This window comes from Setaria viridis, chromosome 2, assembly GCF_005286985.2.
Source record: "Setaria viridis chromosome 2, Setaria_viridis_v4.0, whole genome shotgun sequence".
Taxonomy (NCBI): domain Eukaryota; kingdom Viridiplantae; phylum Streptophyta; class Magnoliopsida; order Poales; family Poaceae; genus Setaria; species Setaria viridis.
The window spans coordinates 14,900,650-14,917,216 of NC_048264.2; the positions used below are offsets into that span (position 1 = coordinate 14,900,650).

Consider the following 16,567-nt stretch of genomic DNA (forward strand, 5'->3'; position numbering starts at 1 on the left):
TACGATTTGCAAACATGCAATGTGTCGGCGATATACTGATGTGTGAAACGAAACACTCTGCATGGGGATTCTACGACACTATCCTGTTATGTGCATAGATTTTATTCAACACTGAAATTTGCTTTTCTGGTACTTCCACTTCTCTGGCAGCACTATACGAACTTTATGAAATGTAGCACTCCCTAGGCTAATTAGTTCATTTTTATATAGTAAACTCAAGTGGTCAATCATCCTGGGCAAAACTTCGGCCCATCGAACAAGTTTTGCTGCTTGCAGAGTGGGCCTTGCCAATGAGCCGGGGGCCAAATTCCAGCAAAGCAGCATGCAAGAGTCATGCAGGATCAAGAGAACAGAGAACTGAGATTAATTAAAACGACGAGACATACAGTACTGATACAAACCGACTACCTGTAGCTAGGTCCTGGTACGTACAGACACCTACGTACATAGGAGTATTACGCTTCCAACTAAGCACTTGAGACTACGTGCAACTCGACTGCTAGGTACGACGCGGCGCCGGCGACGGCGCGGTGCACGGTGGGCATCCATGACTAGCTAAAACATGCATGTCAGCTACTAGCTAGGCCTAGGTGTCGTCGTAGGACATGTACTTTGAGATGGCCTTGGTGCCCTCGGACATGGCGTGCCTGCCGAGCTCCCCTGGGAGCACGAGCCTGACGGCGCTCTGCACCTCGCGGGAGCTGAGCGTGGCCCTCCCCGCGGCCTTGGACAGCCGCGCCGCCTCGTCCGCCAGGCGCTCGAACATGTCCGCCATCATCATGTCCAGCACCCGCATCGCGTGCCCGGACACGCCCAGCTCCGGGTGCACCTGCTTCAGCACCCGCCACACGTACCGCTTGTACCCGCCCATGCCGCCCATGCCGGCGTCGCCGCCCGGGCTCGCCTCGCCCAGCCGCCTCCGCCGCCCGGTCTTCGCCTTGCCGCCGCCGCCGCCTCCACCGCCCCGCTTCTTCTGCTTCTGCGGCGTCGTCTTCGTTCCTGTTGTTTTCCTCTCCGACGCCACCCGCGGGGTCTCCGGCTCCTCCTCATCTCGCCGCCGCTGCTGCGGCGGCGGCTTCCTCCTCTTCTTGCTGACGTCCACGTCCTCCTCCTCCTCCTCGTTGGGCTCCTGGGTCTCCAGACTCTGCGGTGGTGGTTCTTGTGCGGCTTCTTCAGCAGGAGCCGGCGGCTTCTCCTCCTCGCGCCGGCCACCACGGCCTCTCTTGGCGGTGGGCTGCTGCTTCGCACTGGAGCGGCCGGTGGTGTTGTCGCTGTCCGGAGTAGTGATCTCGACGTGCACCACCTTGGAGCGCGAGACCTCCCCGGTGCGGGGCGCCAGGGCCAGAGCCCCTGGAGCCAGCTGCTGCTCCGGCTCACCGTCGGCGACAATGGCGGTGGTGACCTCCACGGTCTCCTGCACCACCTTGGTCTTCACCACGGAGCCGACCACCTTGCCACTACTACGCCGCTTGGGAGCCATGATGCCAACCAAATCTGCTACGCAGAGCAGAGGGTACTAACACTAACAGAGAATGCTAACACTAACAGTGGCGACGATGACAGACATGCAGCTCGGTGGGGAAGAGGCTCCTTTATGCAGGGCACGGCAGGGACACGTCACAGCCTCACACCAGGCCGGGGGTGGACACGCGGCTGCCTGGAAGGGCGAGAGGGCGACGTGGTAACTTCTGCCGCCTGGGGCTCCGGGAACAGGAAGACAGACACAGTTGCACTGCACGCTCGTGTCGCCGTGGTGACAGGTCCTCTCGTTGAGACAGGTCGATAAGATAAGTATGCAGGGCGAATGGAGGGAGAGGGAGGGATCGAGAAGGGCAGCAGCAGGTTCAAATTAATCCAGAGGACTCGTTGATCCACGCGCGCGCGGGCTCTCTCTCTCTCTTTGAACGGACGGCAAGAGCTTTGCCAAATTTTTATTAGATGGAAAAGCATAAAGAAAAAGAAAATACAACTAGCAGGGCCAACCGCCCCCCACTATGCAAGGAATAACTAATACTTAACTAAAAAATAGAGAGCAAAAGAACAACGAGTAAAAAGGAAGATGCTCGCAACTCAGAAAAATTGCATAGGTTTCGACCTGCACTCCGTTTGGATAACTTTAGTTGCTGGTGGTATTCCTTTATAAGATAAGCTACCTCCTTCACGATCGATGATTAAATGTCCTACGATTTCTTTCCTTTCATATGTTCCATAAAAAATATATGACCAATCCATCAAAAAATGATATGTTCTGTGTTGATATGAGTTTCCGGCCTTTTTTCCACCATCTATGAATGGAAGATGGTCCGTTTGTGACTGGTAGATGCGGTAGGGTAAACCATATTGCCAACTTATTCCAAACCGTTGCCGTGTAAGTGCAATTTTTGTATAAATACGTCGGCGTTTCTCTCTCTTGCGGTTCGAATCACGCTGGTCAGAAGTTTTGCGCAGTTCGCCCCACAATTTCGTAGGGACAGTCGTGTTCACTGCCGCGACGAACTACAGTGCATCGAGCTTTCTTAGAATCGTATCATAATATTTGACATACAGTGATACGAAGGTAGTATATCATACTACACCCACTTAATTAAAGTTAAATTTTTAGACAAAATTATTGACTTGCCCGTAGCCCTTCTAGGCCATTTCTCAATGGTAGTTTTATGGCTGCCACGTAGTCAATTGTGGTAATATGGGCATACTGTTTATGAGGTAAGAGAAGAAACTAGTTTCTTGGAGATGAAACCATGTATACACTATTTTCAAAATATTAATGTCTTGCATGTAGTCTTGGAAACAACAAAGTATGAAACAATGAATTGTATAATTTATTTTATCCTTGAATTAGATACAATCTTGTTTATGTGGTATGCTTGAAACATAAATATGAAACATTGCATTAAGAATGGTCTTACGTCTCTGTATGAGTTATACATTCATTTTTTTTCATTATTACCGATTCTGGCGTTTTTCGCTGATAAGTTAATGCCAACAAATAGCAACATAAATGTTGGGGGAAAAAAGGCATAAACTCAGAAGGTAGTAACCATGTGCAACGCCTCACATCTATTATTGTTGTGTCCAACATGCAGGACACCCACTTAATTATTGCCCGCTCTCTTTTAACTATGATCGAAAGGAGATCCAGTATGTACCTCCGCAGATGATCTGTATGTATAAGTATAATTTTTTCTTGTAAAGGGAATATGAATTCTACGCATTTAAATAGACCAACATACCAAGATCCTGTTTGTTTGAGCTTTTTGACAGCTTCTCAGCGTGAAAAGTCAGAAGTTCAAACAAACAACGATTTTCTCGTGTAGCTTCCGAAAAGCTGGAAGTTCAGAAAAGCTGAGTTTATATGGAAAGCTGAAAAGCTCAGTTTTATAAACTTTTCGAAGCTTTTTGAGCTTAGAAAACTAAACACATCTTCTAGAAGATAGTGTTAACTTTTTAGAAGCAAAAAAGCTAGCAACAACTTTTCAGAAAAGATCAAAAGCTACAAATCAAACAAACATGCCTTGACTCATCCTGAGCCCAAATTTTGTTTGAAGACATAACTTCAGTTCTAACTTCTAATCCCCGTAACCAATTCCCAAGCTACACTATGCGGCAGCTATAATCCAAAAGCAACTTAAATTATTCTCTAAATAAATCTTGAAACGTGACAATTAAAAATAAGTGTAAGTGTAGGACTGTTTCCTTATTATCAAAAACAAAATAATTTTCACTATCTTTCTAATTTCACTTGATTAGATTCTCTGGTAAAAAATACTCCCTCCATCCAAAAAATAAGTCATTCTAGGTTAAAAATACCTAGAGCCCCTTGATGCTCACTACCTTCCCAAAAAAAATGATCTATAGCAGTTTAACTCTTTAAGATACATTTTTGTACTTTAAAGAAAGACATTATATACATGGCAAGGATGCGCTCAGCACATAATTTATCAGTACTAGGCGACTACCACAAGACAGAAGTATACCTTTCCAACTGCTTTTAGCCTTTTAAAAACGAACTTCAAAGGATCCCCTATAATTATTTGTGAGCTTTCCATGATTTTTGGGATGCTAATATATCTAAAGAAATAGTGCTCCATATCCACACTGTGAATATTGAACCTCATATATCTTTGCTTCACTCCTTTAAAAATTGATCTTCAATCCAGATAATTGCTCATAACCACATAACATAATAGTGTATGAGAAGAAGATGAAGGTATGGTTAACACAGAAAGTTATATTTTCACACAGAATACTTGATCCTGGTTCAATGTATGTACACACATTGGTGATGGCCTGATGGCGAGCGAATTGAAGCTTGGTAAGTTGTTGTATGTTTAGGACCCTGTGTCCCAGTCAACAAATAGAGTACACTCAAGTTATCCAGGATTTAATCACTACAGTGTCTCTGGATTTGTTAAAAAAAGCTACATTTTAGAGTTACGTAAAGATCAGTTGGTTAATTTTACTTACACCTAAATTAGTTTTTGCAGGATTACTAAAGATAACGTTTCAGAATTCAGAGGCACAACAGCAGTGTCATCAGTCCCTCCCCATCAGCATGTTGGTGACTCCATCCACAATCTTGCTCCGCAGTGAAGATGAGAGATCATGCTCCTCACCAAAGTGCACCCTGTAGACTTCCCACTCCCTATCTTCCACAACGTGTCTGCCAATCTCAGCCTACAAACATCACGATGCTCCATTAGTTGTTACGAGATGCTTCTCATCTCAGTAAAAAATATATTCATCTATGATTGTAATAATTGTTAAAGATGCACAAGGATATACTGTACATTATATAGTACCATACCAAGAAGATTCGTTTCTGAAGATTCTTGAGAGCAAGGGTGATGTCATAGAACACCAACGGCCTACCCTTGCCAGAGACCTCAACGGGGTTTGCTACCAGCAGCTCTGTGTCAGGACCCCGGTCCACCAATGCCACACGCAGTGGTCGGAGGAGTTCCATCCTTAGGCGACAACACAGGGATCCCTGCCTTTGCAGATCAAGGATCTTCTTTCCATCTGATTGCACTACGAACAAATCCACATCACACCTTCGATTTTGGCTAGCATAGAATCGGCCATAGGAGATCTGACACCAAAGAAAATTGAACTTGCTTCTTCATTATTTTCCTTCGTAGGAGGGTGAAATACAACTGAAATTAGGCTTGTATCAATTGTAGTTACCTGAATGTTGCAGTCCTTGACTGTCCTCATGATGTCATATAGGAGGCCCTTACGATCACCACACTGAATCTGAATAAGAGTGTGCACAGAGCTTAGAGAGTTGTCCATTGTCACGGAGATGGTATCACCACCTCTTGTGCTGATTGACTGCTCCTCTATGAGATCCATGTTAAACATCTGTTCCACTACAGCAGGCATCAACGAAGCACAAGCTTGAAGGCAAGACAACATCTCTTCGGTGGCAAGATCTATTTCACGACTTGTCAAGGAGTCCCCTAAGACACTATCGAGTTTGTCGTACGCTTCTTCCCTTCTGCTCTTTGTGTGCAGAAGCTCCCTGAAATCATTCCAGAGTGTTCGTTTACTTTCTAGAGGAGATATGGAGCTCATAGTATTCTAAAAGGTGGAAATTAGTAACCATAAACCACAAACAGGCAGCACCACACTATGATGTTAAAAAAAGAATGGACGATTCCTGATATATCAGCAAAGATGCTTGATGAATAATATAATGTATGATTTCATCATATTATCATGGAGTAATAGTTTCTGGAATCAAGAAACAAAAAAAAAAGATCATTAGAAGGCACTGAAAAGGATGTGTTAGGAGATAAGAGACCTGGTATCTGTGATGAAGAAAAGGTCCAGCACATTCCCATCAGGGGTGGTAGAGACCTTCACCCTCCGAATCGTGAACTCTAGCTCACACAAGACTCGTGTCACATCTGTATACACAGAATTCCCAATACGAAGATCCAAATTAGACCTTTTCTAGCTGCATATATCTCCGATGAAACATCCCTTTCAGGACTAGCTGTCCTTGGTTACATTAAAAACCAAATCGCTAGATATGAAGCTACCTTACCTTACCTTATCTAGCAGTATTACTGCATAGTTGTACAGTGGGAGAAAAAAAGAATCCCCACAAGGTCCTATGTATTCAGTAATCAAATGGCAAAGAAATGCATGCTATGGGGTAATGAGAGACTGACAATTTTGTCACAAGATGTTTGAGTCTTTGAGAAATGAGATCAGTCAACGTAATTTTCGGTTGTCTGATAAGATGACTGGCGAAGAGGGAAACACTTTCCCCACTAATTTAGGCTAGCACTTTCCATAGAACAGAAAAATCAGGTAGCCTACGGAACTATGCAGGGCAAATCATTACTGAATCTATGGTAGCAGGTGGTGTTACCATGCAAGAGGCCCATCCGGTCGAAGCAGTATAGCTTGAGCAAGAAGAGCTGTGGCGGCGCGGGGTTCGCGGCGTCCTGGATGCCAGCGGCCGCGAGGCAGGCGGCGTCGAACCCGAACGGCGCCGCGACAGGGCAGAGCTGAAGCAGCCTATCCTTGAGGAGGTCCCACGGCACGGGCCGCCGCCCCCGGCCCCGCCGCGGCAGCACCCAGAGCACGATGTAGCACCAGCGCCCGTCCGTGCTCAAGTCCCCCTTGACGACGCTGAGGCCGAAGAGGAGGACGACCCGGCAGAGGTCGCAGCCGAGGCCCGTCTTGTCGGGGCAGCTGACGGTGACGACGGCGGGGTCGCCGGCGGCGTCGGCGTGGCGGATTTGCACCACCTCGTCACTGGGTATCCCCATAGTGCCCAGCTCCCGATTGCGGTCGGAAGAAGACAAGAAGTGGCGGCGATCTTGAGTGGGCTGCCGCGGCTGCGGGGACAGGCAGACAGCGGAGGCCGCGGTGGCGGAAACGAGAGAGATGTGGGCGGAATCTCGGCTGATGGATTCCCAAGATCCTTGTTGTTCTTCTTTTCATTTGGGAGAGGGGAGAAAAGGAATCCAAACAAATTTCGGGGGGCAGAAAAAGAAAGTGATTGATGTGTCGTGGACAAGTAAACAAGGCACATGGAAGGCTGAGAATGGTTGGGCGGTGAAATTTTTTCCTTTTGTGCACCAACCAGCCGTTTCCACTTTGCTCTGTTCGACTGTTCCAGACTGTTCCGTCACCTAGAGATGTTAGGATCTATGACTAATTTTTACTTCGGATCATATCGGATGTTTGATACAAATTAGTGAACTAATTATAAAACTAATTGTATAAGTCATGACTAATTCGTGAGACAAATCTATTAAGCCTAATTAATTCATGATTAGCACATATTTACTATAGCATCACACGGTCAAATCATGAACTAATTAAGCTTAATAGATTCGTCTCGCAAATTAGTCTTCATTTATGCAATTAGTTTTGTAATTAACCTATATTTAATACTCCTAATTAGTATCTAAATATCGATGTAATAGGGACCAATTCCTGTAAACAAACGGGGCTTTAGGTAGAACTTGGAAGAATTGCTTGAGGAAAAGTGCTGCCTGAAAGTTGTCCGCAAATTTTTGATAGAATCTGCCTAGCCTGGAAAACCTGAGAAAGTTAATCGATGAATGACTATGTCACGTATATGTAATTTTTTCAGTACATCTAATGTGATTGGTTTGATAATTTATATGACCCTATTATTAAAATATTGATATTAATTAATTTATAAGTCTATAAATTAATAATTTTCTATAAATTAATAAGTGTATAACAATATTAATAATTTTCAAATGGTGCCCCAAAGTATCTAGTTAAAACTAAAGAAGTTATAAAACAATGATAAATTAGCTGCACAATGTTTGTGCGTTCGGTATTCGTTTAAACGATAACTAGTAGTGAAAAGAAAGAAAAGGACGAAAAGGCAATACAAATAGCATTCTACATGCGTCCTGTAACTATGGTCAATTAACTAATGTAGTCATTACACTAATCACCGTTATTAGCTCAGGCAGCCGCAAGCAGCAACCCAAGCAGTCGATTTCGATCGCCTGGTGGAGGAACCAGCTGCCTGCGTCAGGCTGATATCGAGGGCTGCAACCAAACACACTCCAGGCAGGTGTCAGGCAAAATTAGCTCAGGGTTCCATCCAAACATACCATTTGTCCACGTTTTTAACCTAACCTAGGGTAGCTAACCTAACGTAATTTTTAGCCGTAGTTGCCCAAAGATGTACTGACGAAAGCATGTATTTTGTGATATCAAATAAAAATATACTTAAGTTAAAAGTGCCGACTGAGCTTTTAACGAGTCCAAAGTTGATTCGCACCTCCTAGTATACAGGCGCCTGAAAAATCTCACGCCAAATCGCAGTCGATGGTGACCGGATTGATTAGGAAACGGGTTTGGGCGTTTGGGAGTTCCGCAAATAACAATGATCCAAAGTTGCACTTGTGGGCAAGTTGAGACCGGGGTTCCTGTTAGTAAACATGCAAAGTCAAGGGGTCTACATCATCCGTGTCACCAGCGCAGCCAACTCACTGAATGAGTCAGTGAATAAGAGTGAAGGGATACATTTCCCGCTCCCCAGCTAGGACAGCAGCAGCCCATACATTTGGGTGGTCGTCCAGATTAGGTCGGCCCACCAAGGCCCAAAAAGGTACTGAATCAGAAGAGAGGAGTAATGCATGACATTGGCTAAAGAAAAAGAAAAAAAGTGAAGTCTAAGCAAGGCAAGAAAAGCGTACGTACTTACCTAGACCCTAGTAGGTGCACAGTGCGATCGTCGTACATCAAGGGCGAGGCGCTCTCCTCTTTATTCAATTATTCTCACGGACGGATGCAATGCAATTCCCTTTCCACATTTGCAGCACCAGCGTACCTGCACGCTGCAGGCTGCTCCACCGAACCTTACATAGCATATGATGAATGCTGCCAGGTTTGGTTGTTCGGTTCCTGTCTTGCTTGCACGGCATGCATATGCATCACAGATCCACAGCTCATACCTCGTCCGAATCTGACGCCAACCGCCAACGCCTGGACGCAGAGCAGGGGTCGGACAAGGCCATAGCTGCTGCAGCAGCAGCAGCTTCAGATTGCTCTGGCACCAACAGCTCTTCTTCCTTCAACACCGCGGACGCAGCTGCGTGTCTGTCAGTGGCAAAGGAAGAGCAAGTTACTGGTGTCAGCTTGGGAATGCAGGCCAGGCAAGGCGGCAACTTCCTCCTTTATTTTAGGTCAATTCTTCTTAAAAAGAGAGAATAAGATGGCCCCATTGATATTATATACTAAACTGGATCATATATCATGTGAACGAAAAGGTAGGGAAGAAATAAGAAAGTGACTACGCGGGGCACGAGGGAGTGAGATGCAAAGGCAGGTAAGCTCAGCAAAGCAGCCGTCTGTGACTCGCACCATGGATTGGAGGATGCCAGTATGGAGTAAACTACTGTCTAGCATTGAGCCTGCTTTCAACACCCGGTAAGTAAATATAGTCTCTGACAGCGCAGCTCAATGCGAATGCAATGTAGCCTCCCAACCAACCCAGCTGTACTGTACTAGCGTACCTTGCTCTGCTTTACTGCTCCTCCTGTTATTACCTTCTCGTGCCTCTGAGGACAGGACAGCAGGCCGTGATGCGAGTGAGATCCATGTGAGTGCTGGTAGCAACCAGCAACACAACAGCTAGCCCGCCCATATACCAAATGAGTACGAGTACCTCCTCCTCTCATACAACTATACAAGCTGAGCCTAGCCTCTCGTCTTCCTGGACAGGGGGAACAGATCAAAATCAGCTCTACGAGAAGGAAGCAGAAAAACGGCAGGCAGCAACAAGAGAAGATTTGCCAACCTCTGAGTGCTGGTTCTCGTGTTTATATAAGTAGGTATCTGCTCCAGGCTTCCACTCCCTCAGTCTGTCTATCACATCGCTTTCGCTAGCTTCTTCCTCACCACTTGCTTCTTTTAAACAACACAGGCTAAGGGAAGCTTCATTGCCATTCCCTGCAGCTAGCTAGCACTCTTCTGTTGCAGTGACTAAGCACTCGCTTCGACTGCATCGGTCTCATCTGCAGTCTTGTAAATTGCTTGGATCGTCCAAGCCGCCATGTCTTCGGAGGAAGGAGCAACACTAGAGGGAAGGGCACCTAGGAGGCGTCGTGGCAGCCCAGGCCAAAGTGGTGTGTCCATGACGGTGGTGTACTACCTGTGCCGCAGTGGACGGCACCTGGAGCACCCACACCTGATGGAGATGCGCCTCCCCTCCCCAAACGAAGCACTCTACCTCAGGGATGTGATCTGCCGGCTGGACGCGCTGCGAGGGAAGGGCATGGCTGCCATGTATTCCTGGTCCTGCAAAAGGTAACTGACCATCCAGAAGTCCAGATCGTTTGCTTCCTTGCTCGCTTGCTTCTGGCAACTGACATATGTAATGCACTGCAATATTGAAGAAGGTACAAAACCGGATTCGTATGGCATGATGTGCTGGAGGATGATATGTTGCTCCCCACACAGGGCAGCGAGTATGTCCTCAAGGGCTCCCTCTTGCTCCCCCACCACTCATCACCACCTGCGCTTGTAGCTGCACCACCACCTGCAGGTATATTATAAGTCATGCATGGCAGCCAATTGCGGCCTCTCATTTTTTGCATATTTGGCCCAAGTTGCTCTTCTTCAACCACTACTTACTGGATTAATTTACCTATTGCATGTTCCCATCCTGTAATTTGTTGTTTCAGATCATGACCACACGAATGTCGGCACAACCATTATCCAAAAGGTCCAATGCGTCAAGCCAACTCCTGATGAAGAGGCACCAACTCATTCCAGGGAAGGCTGGACTACTAATTCATCATTGTCATCTCCTCCCACGATCGAGGTTGATGTTGAGGTTGAAGCACCACCTCCACCTCTGCACCAAGAGCCACAGCCAGAGCTGTCGTCAATATCACCATCATCTTCTTGCACCACTGGGGATAGGGACGAGAAGGCAGCATCAGCACGTTCAAGCTCTTCAGGCAGCCCCGCCTCTCCTACTAAGCCAACAAGAGGATCAGCAGGAAGCGCACCTTCTACTTCAGGTAGCACAAGCTCTCCGACTCCTCCACCTAGCCTCATGCTTTACAACAAGCAGCAAGTGTCCATAATCACAGCACAAGGCGAAGCAACACAAACCCAAGGAACATCAACAGGGAGAGACCTTCACAAGAAGGATACTGGTTGTAGTACCGGTAGCATACTGATCAAGGCAACTGTGCCTGCCGATGATAAGCAAGCAGGACGGACAAGATCTTTCTCCTCCAGCACCAGCAGGAGTGGGACCTTGGAGTCCCTCATAAGGGCCGAGGCTCTTGGCAGAAGAGGTGCCACTGCTAAGAGGATCCTGGAAGAGGATGATGATGATGACAAAGAAGCAGTGCAGTCACTAGGCACAAAGCTGAACCCTGCCAACCTGCTGATGCGGCTCATGGCTTGTGGGTCGACGATGTCTGCAAGGCAGCATCTCCCTGCCTGTGGCCTCATGCGATCAACGCACAAGCCCCAGTACTTGAGCCAACATGTTGAGCTGCTGCCATCATCTCCAGTGTTGTCTCCCCTTGGCGCGCTCATCATGCATCCTGTAACTGCTGCTGGAGTTGGAGTAATTTCAGACTCAGGAGACTGCAGCAACTGCAGTGGGAGCATGCTCCAAACTGCAGTCAAGGGATGCGAGTCAGGCAAAGTGATGTCAACAAATATTAAGCACTCCTCATCTTATGACCAATACTGGTATGTAACCTGATTCCTTTTCTTGTTCTTCACTACCCTTTCCGATGAACAACTAGCTGATATTCTGATGCAAGCAAGAAACTTATGCCCACTCTTCCCCTTCACTAGCTGATATCCAGGCTTGAGGTTTAGCACATTAGCACAATGTTAGTCTTATAAACAAAAGCATTCCCTCATGCCCATCACTGTTTCAATGACTGTCTCCTTGACCATGATCTCTCTGTACGCAATTAGCTTTTTGCATACAGTTCTCTGCATAGATTGTGACCACAGAAAGAATACGTTGCAGTGTTTCTGAGAAAGAAGCCTCCGTAGGGAATTTGGATAATTTGGAGGGCAGAAGCAAAATTATCTCACAAACAATCAAAATGGCACCATGTCAGCAACCCAAAAGTGGGACATTGGTAACCATAACCACAGATGTCAGACATAACAATGGTGAACAAGGATGTAGCAATGAAGCTTCATCCAAGACTTTGTCAAGAAGTGCGAGCAAAAGAATGACCGATCCATCACCACGATCTACAAGAGTAGTAACATTTCATGATGAAAAAGAGAAAGCGGTTAAGATTGAAGAAAGGTCAGTAATACTCTCAATCTTTGCAGTTTGTCCAGTAAGGCAGTGTACGATTTTCTTTGTTTTTTATGAGGAATGAACCTTGCTTCCACCATTGCAGGCTTGCTTCTGGAGCTCGTGTCATAATCCAGTGTACGCCCTTACTCAAAGAAACTTATGCCAGTGCTAAAGCAATGTAACAGAGGCCGTTTCCATCTTGTTTGCCCCCTCTACCCTTTTTCTTTCTTGATAGTTCAATGTTATTGGCAGCAGCTGAAAGTGTGCGGTTCTATCAGATTTCTCATCAGGGTAATAATTAGCAGATGGGTTTCTGTACCTTTCAGGGTAGTTACCATTGTAATAAATGTCCATTGTCTGTCACCATAACACTGTACTCTCATTTCGGTAAAGATGTTTACACAGACACCACAGTTAGCATTCTTTCAGTTTTCTCTTATTTATCCTTCTGCTTCTGTAAGATTTCCCTCGTAGAGTCCCTTCTCCAAAGCAGTTGTTGGTGGCTGCTAGGAGTTTGGCAGGGAAAAGGGTGAAATAAACAGCACATCGCTGAGTAAATTCATGCCCTGGACATGATTACTGCCTCCTTTTTCGTCAGAAACAGGATTGAGCACTTCTCTGAAACCAATACAGGCCCTGCAGGGAAGCAAATTCCTTTTGCCTGCACTGTGCGTTACTGTATCAAAGGCAGAAATCAGAGTCGACTTGTCCACACAATAGGTTGACTCATGGATCACCTACTATCATACAGACTAAAGTCAGGTGATACTATAGTACAGCCAGTAGTAATGCCTGCGTGTGCTGCAATCCATCCCATCGTTGTGGTACTTGTAGATGCAAGTGCTTTCAATCTCCAGCCTGCTGTGCTTTACTTGTACCTGCTCTGCTGGTACCTGTTTGTTTCTAGATCTGCTGCGCATTGCTTGCTCTCAAGTCTCAAGTAGCAAACACCAGCATGTGCTCCATTCATGTGTTGTTCCATTTTGCTTCCAACATCATTATCTCAATGGGATCTCTTTCATCAGGTGACTGACTGTTTTTGCAGTCAATGTTGCTATTGTAACTGATTTCTGATTGGTTCGCCATTCATGGATAAACTGCAAATGCATGGCCACATAAATTCAGCTAGCAGCATGACATTCCTTTGCATGACCAAGTACTAGAGAGTGCCTTGTAGTGTGAGGCTCCCTTCCTGAATCCCCCATTCCACATCTGCCTGGCGCAAAAGGCCAGACAAGTAGCCCCGATAGGAAAAGGTCCAGGGCTCACCAAATGAAAATATGAAATCAAGTGTTTTGCTCGATTACCAAACTCCTTGAAGCAGATCAAGCTCAACATACTCCACAGAAACCCATTTCTGCAACAGTAAAAGTTATTTCATATTGAGTCAGTTTAGTATAAGCTCAACTTTCAAGCAACACTGTCACAGAGAACAAAAGTATATACATAAAAAAGTAGGGTTCGCTATCATATGTTTAGCAGTGTCATACAGCAACGATGGCCTATTGATTATGAAGAACCAATATCTGTAACCCTATATCAAAACAAACAAGCATAAACTCTGGAATATATATGCTCTAATGCAATTGCCTATTCCCTACCTTATCTACTCTTATCAGAACAAATTAGCTTGCCCCAAACATCATATATGTAAAAACAGATGGAGTAGGTAACTAGTAGTGATAAACTGAGATATGATGCAACATACTTTATACCTGGAAAGGTATTCTTGGTAAGAGAATTTCCATAGATTTAAACACATGCAGATAGTTGTAGCATTGAGCTATTTTGACCAGGATGTAGCATTGAACTATTGTAGAAGATTGCTCTGCTTCTCGGCTTATAAGCATCGGCCTGCAGGTAAATCAAACAGCAAAATCCCTGCATGAACTAAGATACCTCTTCACAAGCAAATAAAATCCACAGATTGTCCCAATGAAATATTTCAATTTCCTCATCACTTAGGTATTATAAGGGAGCATATAATTTTTAGAAAACAGTTCGCACCTGCTTTTATAGAAAGTACATAAAGAAGGGCGCATATATAACTTTATCTAGCAAGCAAATGCTCCCAAGGACTTCCATATTCTGTATATGTAGCAAGATGTATGTTCTCAGAAAGAGGATTCACAGCTGTACTTATGCATGTGCATCACTCAAACTCAAAGAACAGATACCCACAAAGCCAAAACACAGATGCAAATGAATCAATCATGATAATCACTTGTTTAAGTGCACTGTGGGAAAAAAACATAGTATATAGGTTATGAAATGAACTAAATAGTAAAAAATAATGTATAACAAATCCTTGTTACAGAATTTAGTTAAGGAACTGATCAGTTGGGTGGAACCAGTGCTGCCGGAAGTACAAAACTATATACATTGATGGTTGCCAAAATTTCCACGGAAGTGATAATGGCTAGCTAAATACAAACATCTACGGACAAGTCTGAGTACTAAATTGAGACAAAATGACATTTACAAGGCTTGCTTGACAAAAGCACGCCTTGTGATATCCAACAACTTATCTAGGACGTATCAACAAACAACTTATCTATTAGGGAGAAAAAAACAAATCACCGGAGCACCTCCGCCTTCTTCTTCCCCCTGAGGAAGACCTCCCTATCAACAACCTCGCGCATGTACCCATCAAACTCCACAGGAACCCCACCATTGAGCCTCCTCATCTCCAAGAACCACTTGCTGTCTGTCCCCCACAGGTCCTCAAACTCATCCAGGTGATGCACAGCGTGCTTTGCCTTGAGCGTCTCCACCAGCACACTGGTGACCCCCTCCCCTGCGACATACACCTGCCGCCCCGCATCAAGACCTTCCTCAACCCTCCGTCTAAGGTCCTCACCATTGGCATCAATATGGACTGAATCAAAGTCTGGTTGCATCCTTGAAACAATATCATCAACAATGTGCATCAAGCTCGGTGCCCAGCGTGTCGCCCACCGCATTGGGTGGAGCACGCCCTTGGCCTCACCGTCGCAGACATTGTACCAGTAGTTCCCTGGCTCCACGTCCCCGAATTTCCTGATGATGAGGGTGTCCCTAACCTTGGACAACTTGACAGGTACGAGCCGCGTGTCCTCAACGAGGCGCGCCCGGAGCTGGCCCTGCACTCCCCACCTGTCCCAGTCCGCCCAGAACTGGCTCTGCTCAATGATGGGGACCTGGGAGTGGAGGTGGTCGACGTCGACATAGAAGGCAAGGCGCTTGCCCTCCTCGGGCATTCCTCCCGTGCCCGCTGCGGCGTAGGAGGCAGCGAGGCAGAGGGTGAGATCAAGGACGAGGGTGCGATTGAGGTAGCGGGCCTCAGCGAGGGCGCAAAGGAGGCTGCGCAGGTAGTGCGGCATGGGCTTGCAGCGGTCGCCGCCGCCGAGGTAGGCGAGGTAGGAGCCCTGGGCGAACTGGGAGCGGGAGAGCGCGGGCGGGGGCGGAGGGGCGATTGTGGCGTTGGTGGCGGCGCGGCGAGGCTTGCGGGCGTTGGGGCCGGAGTGGTACTCGCCGATGGAGAGGACGGAGTAGGCGCACGTGTGGGGATCCCGGGCGATGGCGAAGCGGCGATAGTCCTTGGTGGTGGCCTTGGAGGGGGAGTCGGAGTCGGAGCGGGCGCGCCAGGCCATGTCGCAGGAGGCGGACGGGGGGTCGCCGGGGACGGGGCGGCCGAAGCGGGCGAAGTGGACGGCCGGGAAGGCGTCGATGGCGCTGCGCATCATGAGGTGGAAGAGGCGCGGGTCGGCGCAGTCGAGCGGGGAGGCAGGGTTGCAGGCCTGCTCCTGGGGCCTCTGGTCGGTGAGGGCGGGGGCGGCGCGCGGGGAGATGGAGATGGGGAGGCGGAGGAGCGTGGCGAGGAGGACGAGCAGGAGGAGGAGCGCGGTGGCGGCGTGGACGGAGGAGGAGAGGAAGGAGCCGCGCCCCAGCAGCGGGCGGCTCGGGTCCATCGCGGCCACACACGCACCGCGACGGCGACGAGATTTCTCTCTCTTTTCCCCCGCCCGGAAAGGCAACGACGGCGACGAGATCTGGTTGCTCAATGCTCTCACGCGCTGCCCTCTAACGAACATCAAGTGGGCCGCAACCAAACAAAGACCATGTGGCCCAGCCCACAAATACCGGCAGCCCGAGCGGGCAAAAAAGCTCGGAAGAAAGTAAAAGTACTTATCAGTCTAAAAAAAGGTAAAAGTACTTATCAGTCTTAAGAAAAGGTAAAAGTACTTATCAGTCTAAAAAAGGTTAAAGTACTTATCAGTCTAAGAAAAA

At 47.0% G+C, this 16,567-nt stretch overlaps 4 protein-coding genes across 5 annotated transcripts; 1 reads left to right on the plus strand and 3 right to left on the minus strand.

Moving 5' to 3' along the window:
- Window positions 1–360: 360 nt before the first annotated feature.
- LOC117846330 (uncharacterized) lies at window positions 361–2,553 on the minus strand. The gene has a single exon (XM_034727474.2). The coding sequence runs from the start codon at window positions 1,478–1,480 to the stop codon at window positions 587–589; it is 894 nt and encodes a 297-aa protein (XP_034583365.1). The 5' UTR covers window positions 1,481–2,553; the 3' UTR covers window positions 361–586.
- A 1,658-nt stretch (window positions 2,554–4,211) lies between these two features.
- Window positions 4,212–9,664, minus strand: LOC117843135 (ACT domain-containing protein ACR10). Of its 2 annotated transcripts, XM_072292133.1 has the most exons (7): window positions 9,525–9,664; window positions 8,714–9,108; window positions 6,383–8,620; window positions 5,807–5,912; window positions 5,188–5,524; window positions 4,808–5,092; window positions 4,212–4,677 (listed from the first exon to the last, which is right to left on the minus strand). In XM_072292133.1, exons 3-7 carry the CDS (start codon window positions 6,783–6,785, stop codon window positions 4,537–4,539), a joined length of 1,272 nt encoding a protein of 423 aa, XP_072148234.1. In that variant the 5' UTR covers window positions 6,786–8,620; window positions 8,714–9,108; window positions 9,525–9,664; the 3' UTR covers window positions 4,212–4,536. The 2 variants fall into 2 exon arrangements, with proteins under 2 accessions (XP_072148234.1, XP_034579591.1); XM_034723700.2 differs by lacking the exons at window positions 8,714–9,108; window positions 9,525–9,664 and having other exon boundaries at window positions 6,383–8,691.
- Window positions 9,665–10,063: 399 nt separating this feature from the next.
- LOC117843132 (protein SOSEKI 3) lies at window positions 10,064–12,726 on the plus strand. The gene is made up of 5 exons (XM_034723698.2): window positions 10,064–10,317; window positions 10,407–10,555; window positions 10,695–11,724; window positions 12,014–12,304; window positions 12,402–12,726. The coding sequence occupies exons 1-5, from the start codon at window positions 10,064–10,066 to the stop codon at window positions 12,478–12,480; spliced, it is 1,803 nt and encodes a 600-aa protein (XP_034579589.1). The 3' UTR covers window positions 12,481–12,726.
- Window positions 12,727–14,558: 1,832 nt separating this feature from the next.
- On the minus strand, window positions 14,559–16,346 carry LOC117843133 (uncharacterized). Its single transcript, XM_034723699.2, has one exon. The coding sequence runs from the start codon at window positions 16,246–16,248 to the stop codon at window positions 14,875–14,877; it is 1,374 nt and encodes a 457-aa protein (XP_034579590.1). The 5' UTR covers window positions 16,249–16,346; the 3' UTR covers window positions 14,559–14,874.
- Window positions 16,347–16,567: the final 221 nt, after the last annotated feature.

What these genes read in the sequence shown, in the direction of transcription:
- LOC117846330 (XM_034727474.2), bottom strand. Translation starts at nt 1,480, where the DNA reads ATGGCTCCCAAGCGGCGTAGTAGTGGCAAGGTGGTCGGCTCCGTGGTG.
- LOC117843135 (XM_072292133.1), bottom strand. Translation starts at nt 6,785, where the DNA reads ATGGGGATACCCAGTGACGAGGTGGTGCAAATCCGCCACGCCGACGCC. An exon ending in CCGGATGGGCCTCTTGCATG is followed by an intron (nt 5,913 to 6,382) that starts GTAACACCACCT and finishes CTGTGTATACAG; the next exon opens with ATGTGACACGAGTCTTGTGT. An exon ending in TTCTTCATCACAGATACCAG is followed by an intron (nt 5,525 to 5,806) that starts GTCTCTTATCTC and finishes GAATGATTTCAG; the next exon opens with GGAGCTTCTGCACACAAAGA.
- LOC117843132 (XM_034723698.2), top strand. Translation starts at nt 10,064, where the DNA reads ATGTCTTCGGAGGAAGGAGCAACACTAGAGGGAAGGGCACCTAGGAGG. An exon ending in AGCTGCACCACCACCTGCAG is followed by an intron (nt 10,556 to 10,694) that starts GTATATTATAAG and finishes TTGTTGTTTCAG; the next exon opens with ATCATGACCACACGAATGTC. An exon ending in GCGGTTAAGATTGAAGAAAG is followed by an intron (nt 12,305 to 12,401) that starts GTCAGTAATACT and finishes CCACCATTGCAG; the next exon opens with GCTTGCTTCTGGAGCTCGTG.
- LOC117843133 (XM_034723699.2), bottom strand. Translation starts at nt 16,248, where the DNA reads ATGGACCCGAGCCGCCCGCTGCTGGGGCGCGGCTCCTTCCTCTCCTCC.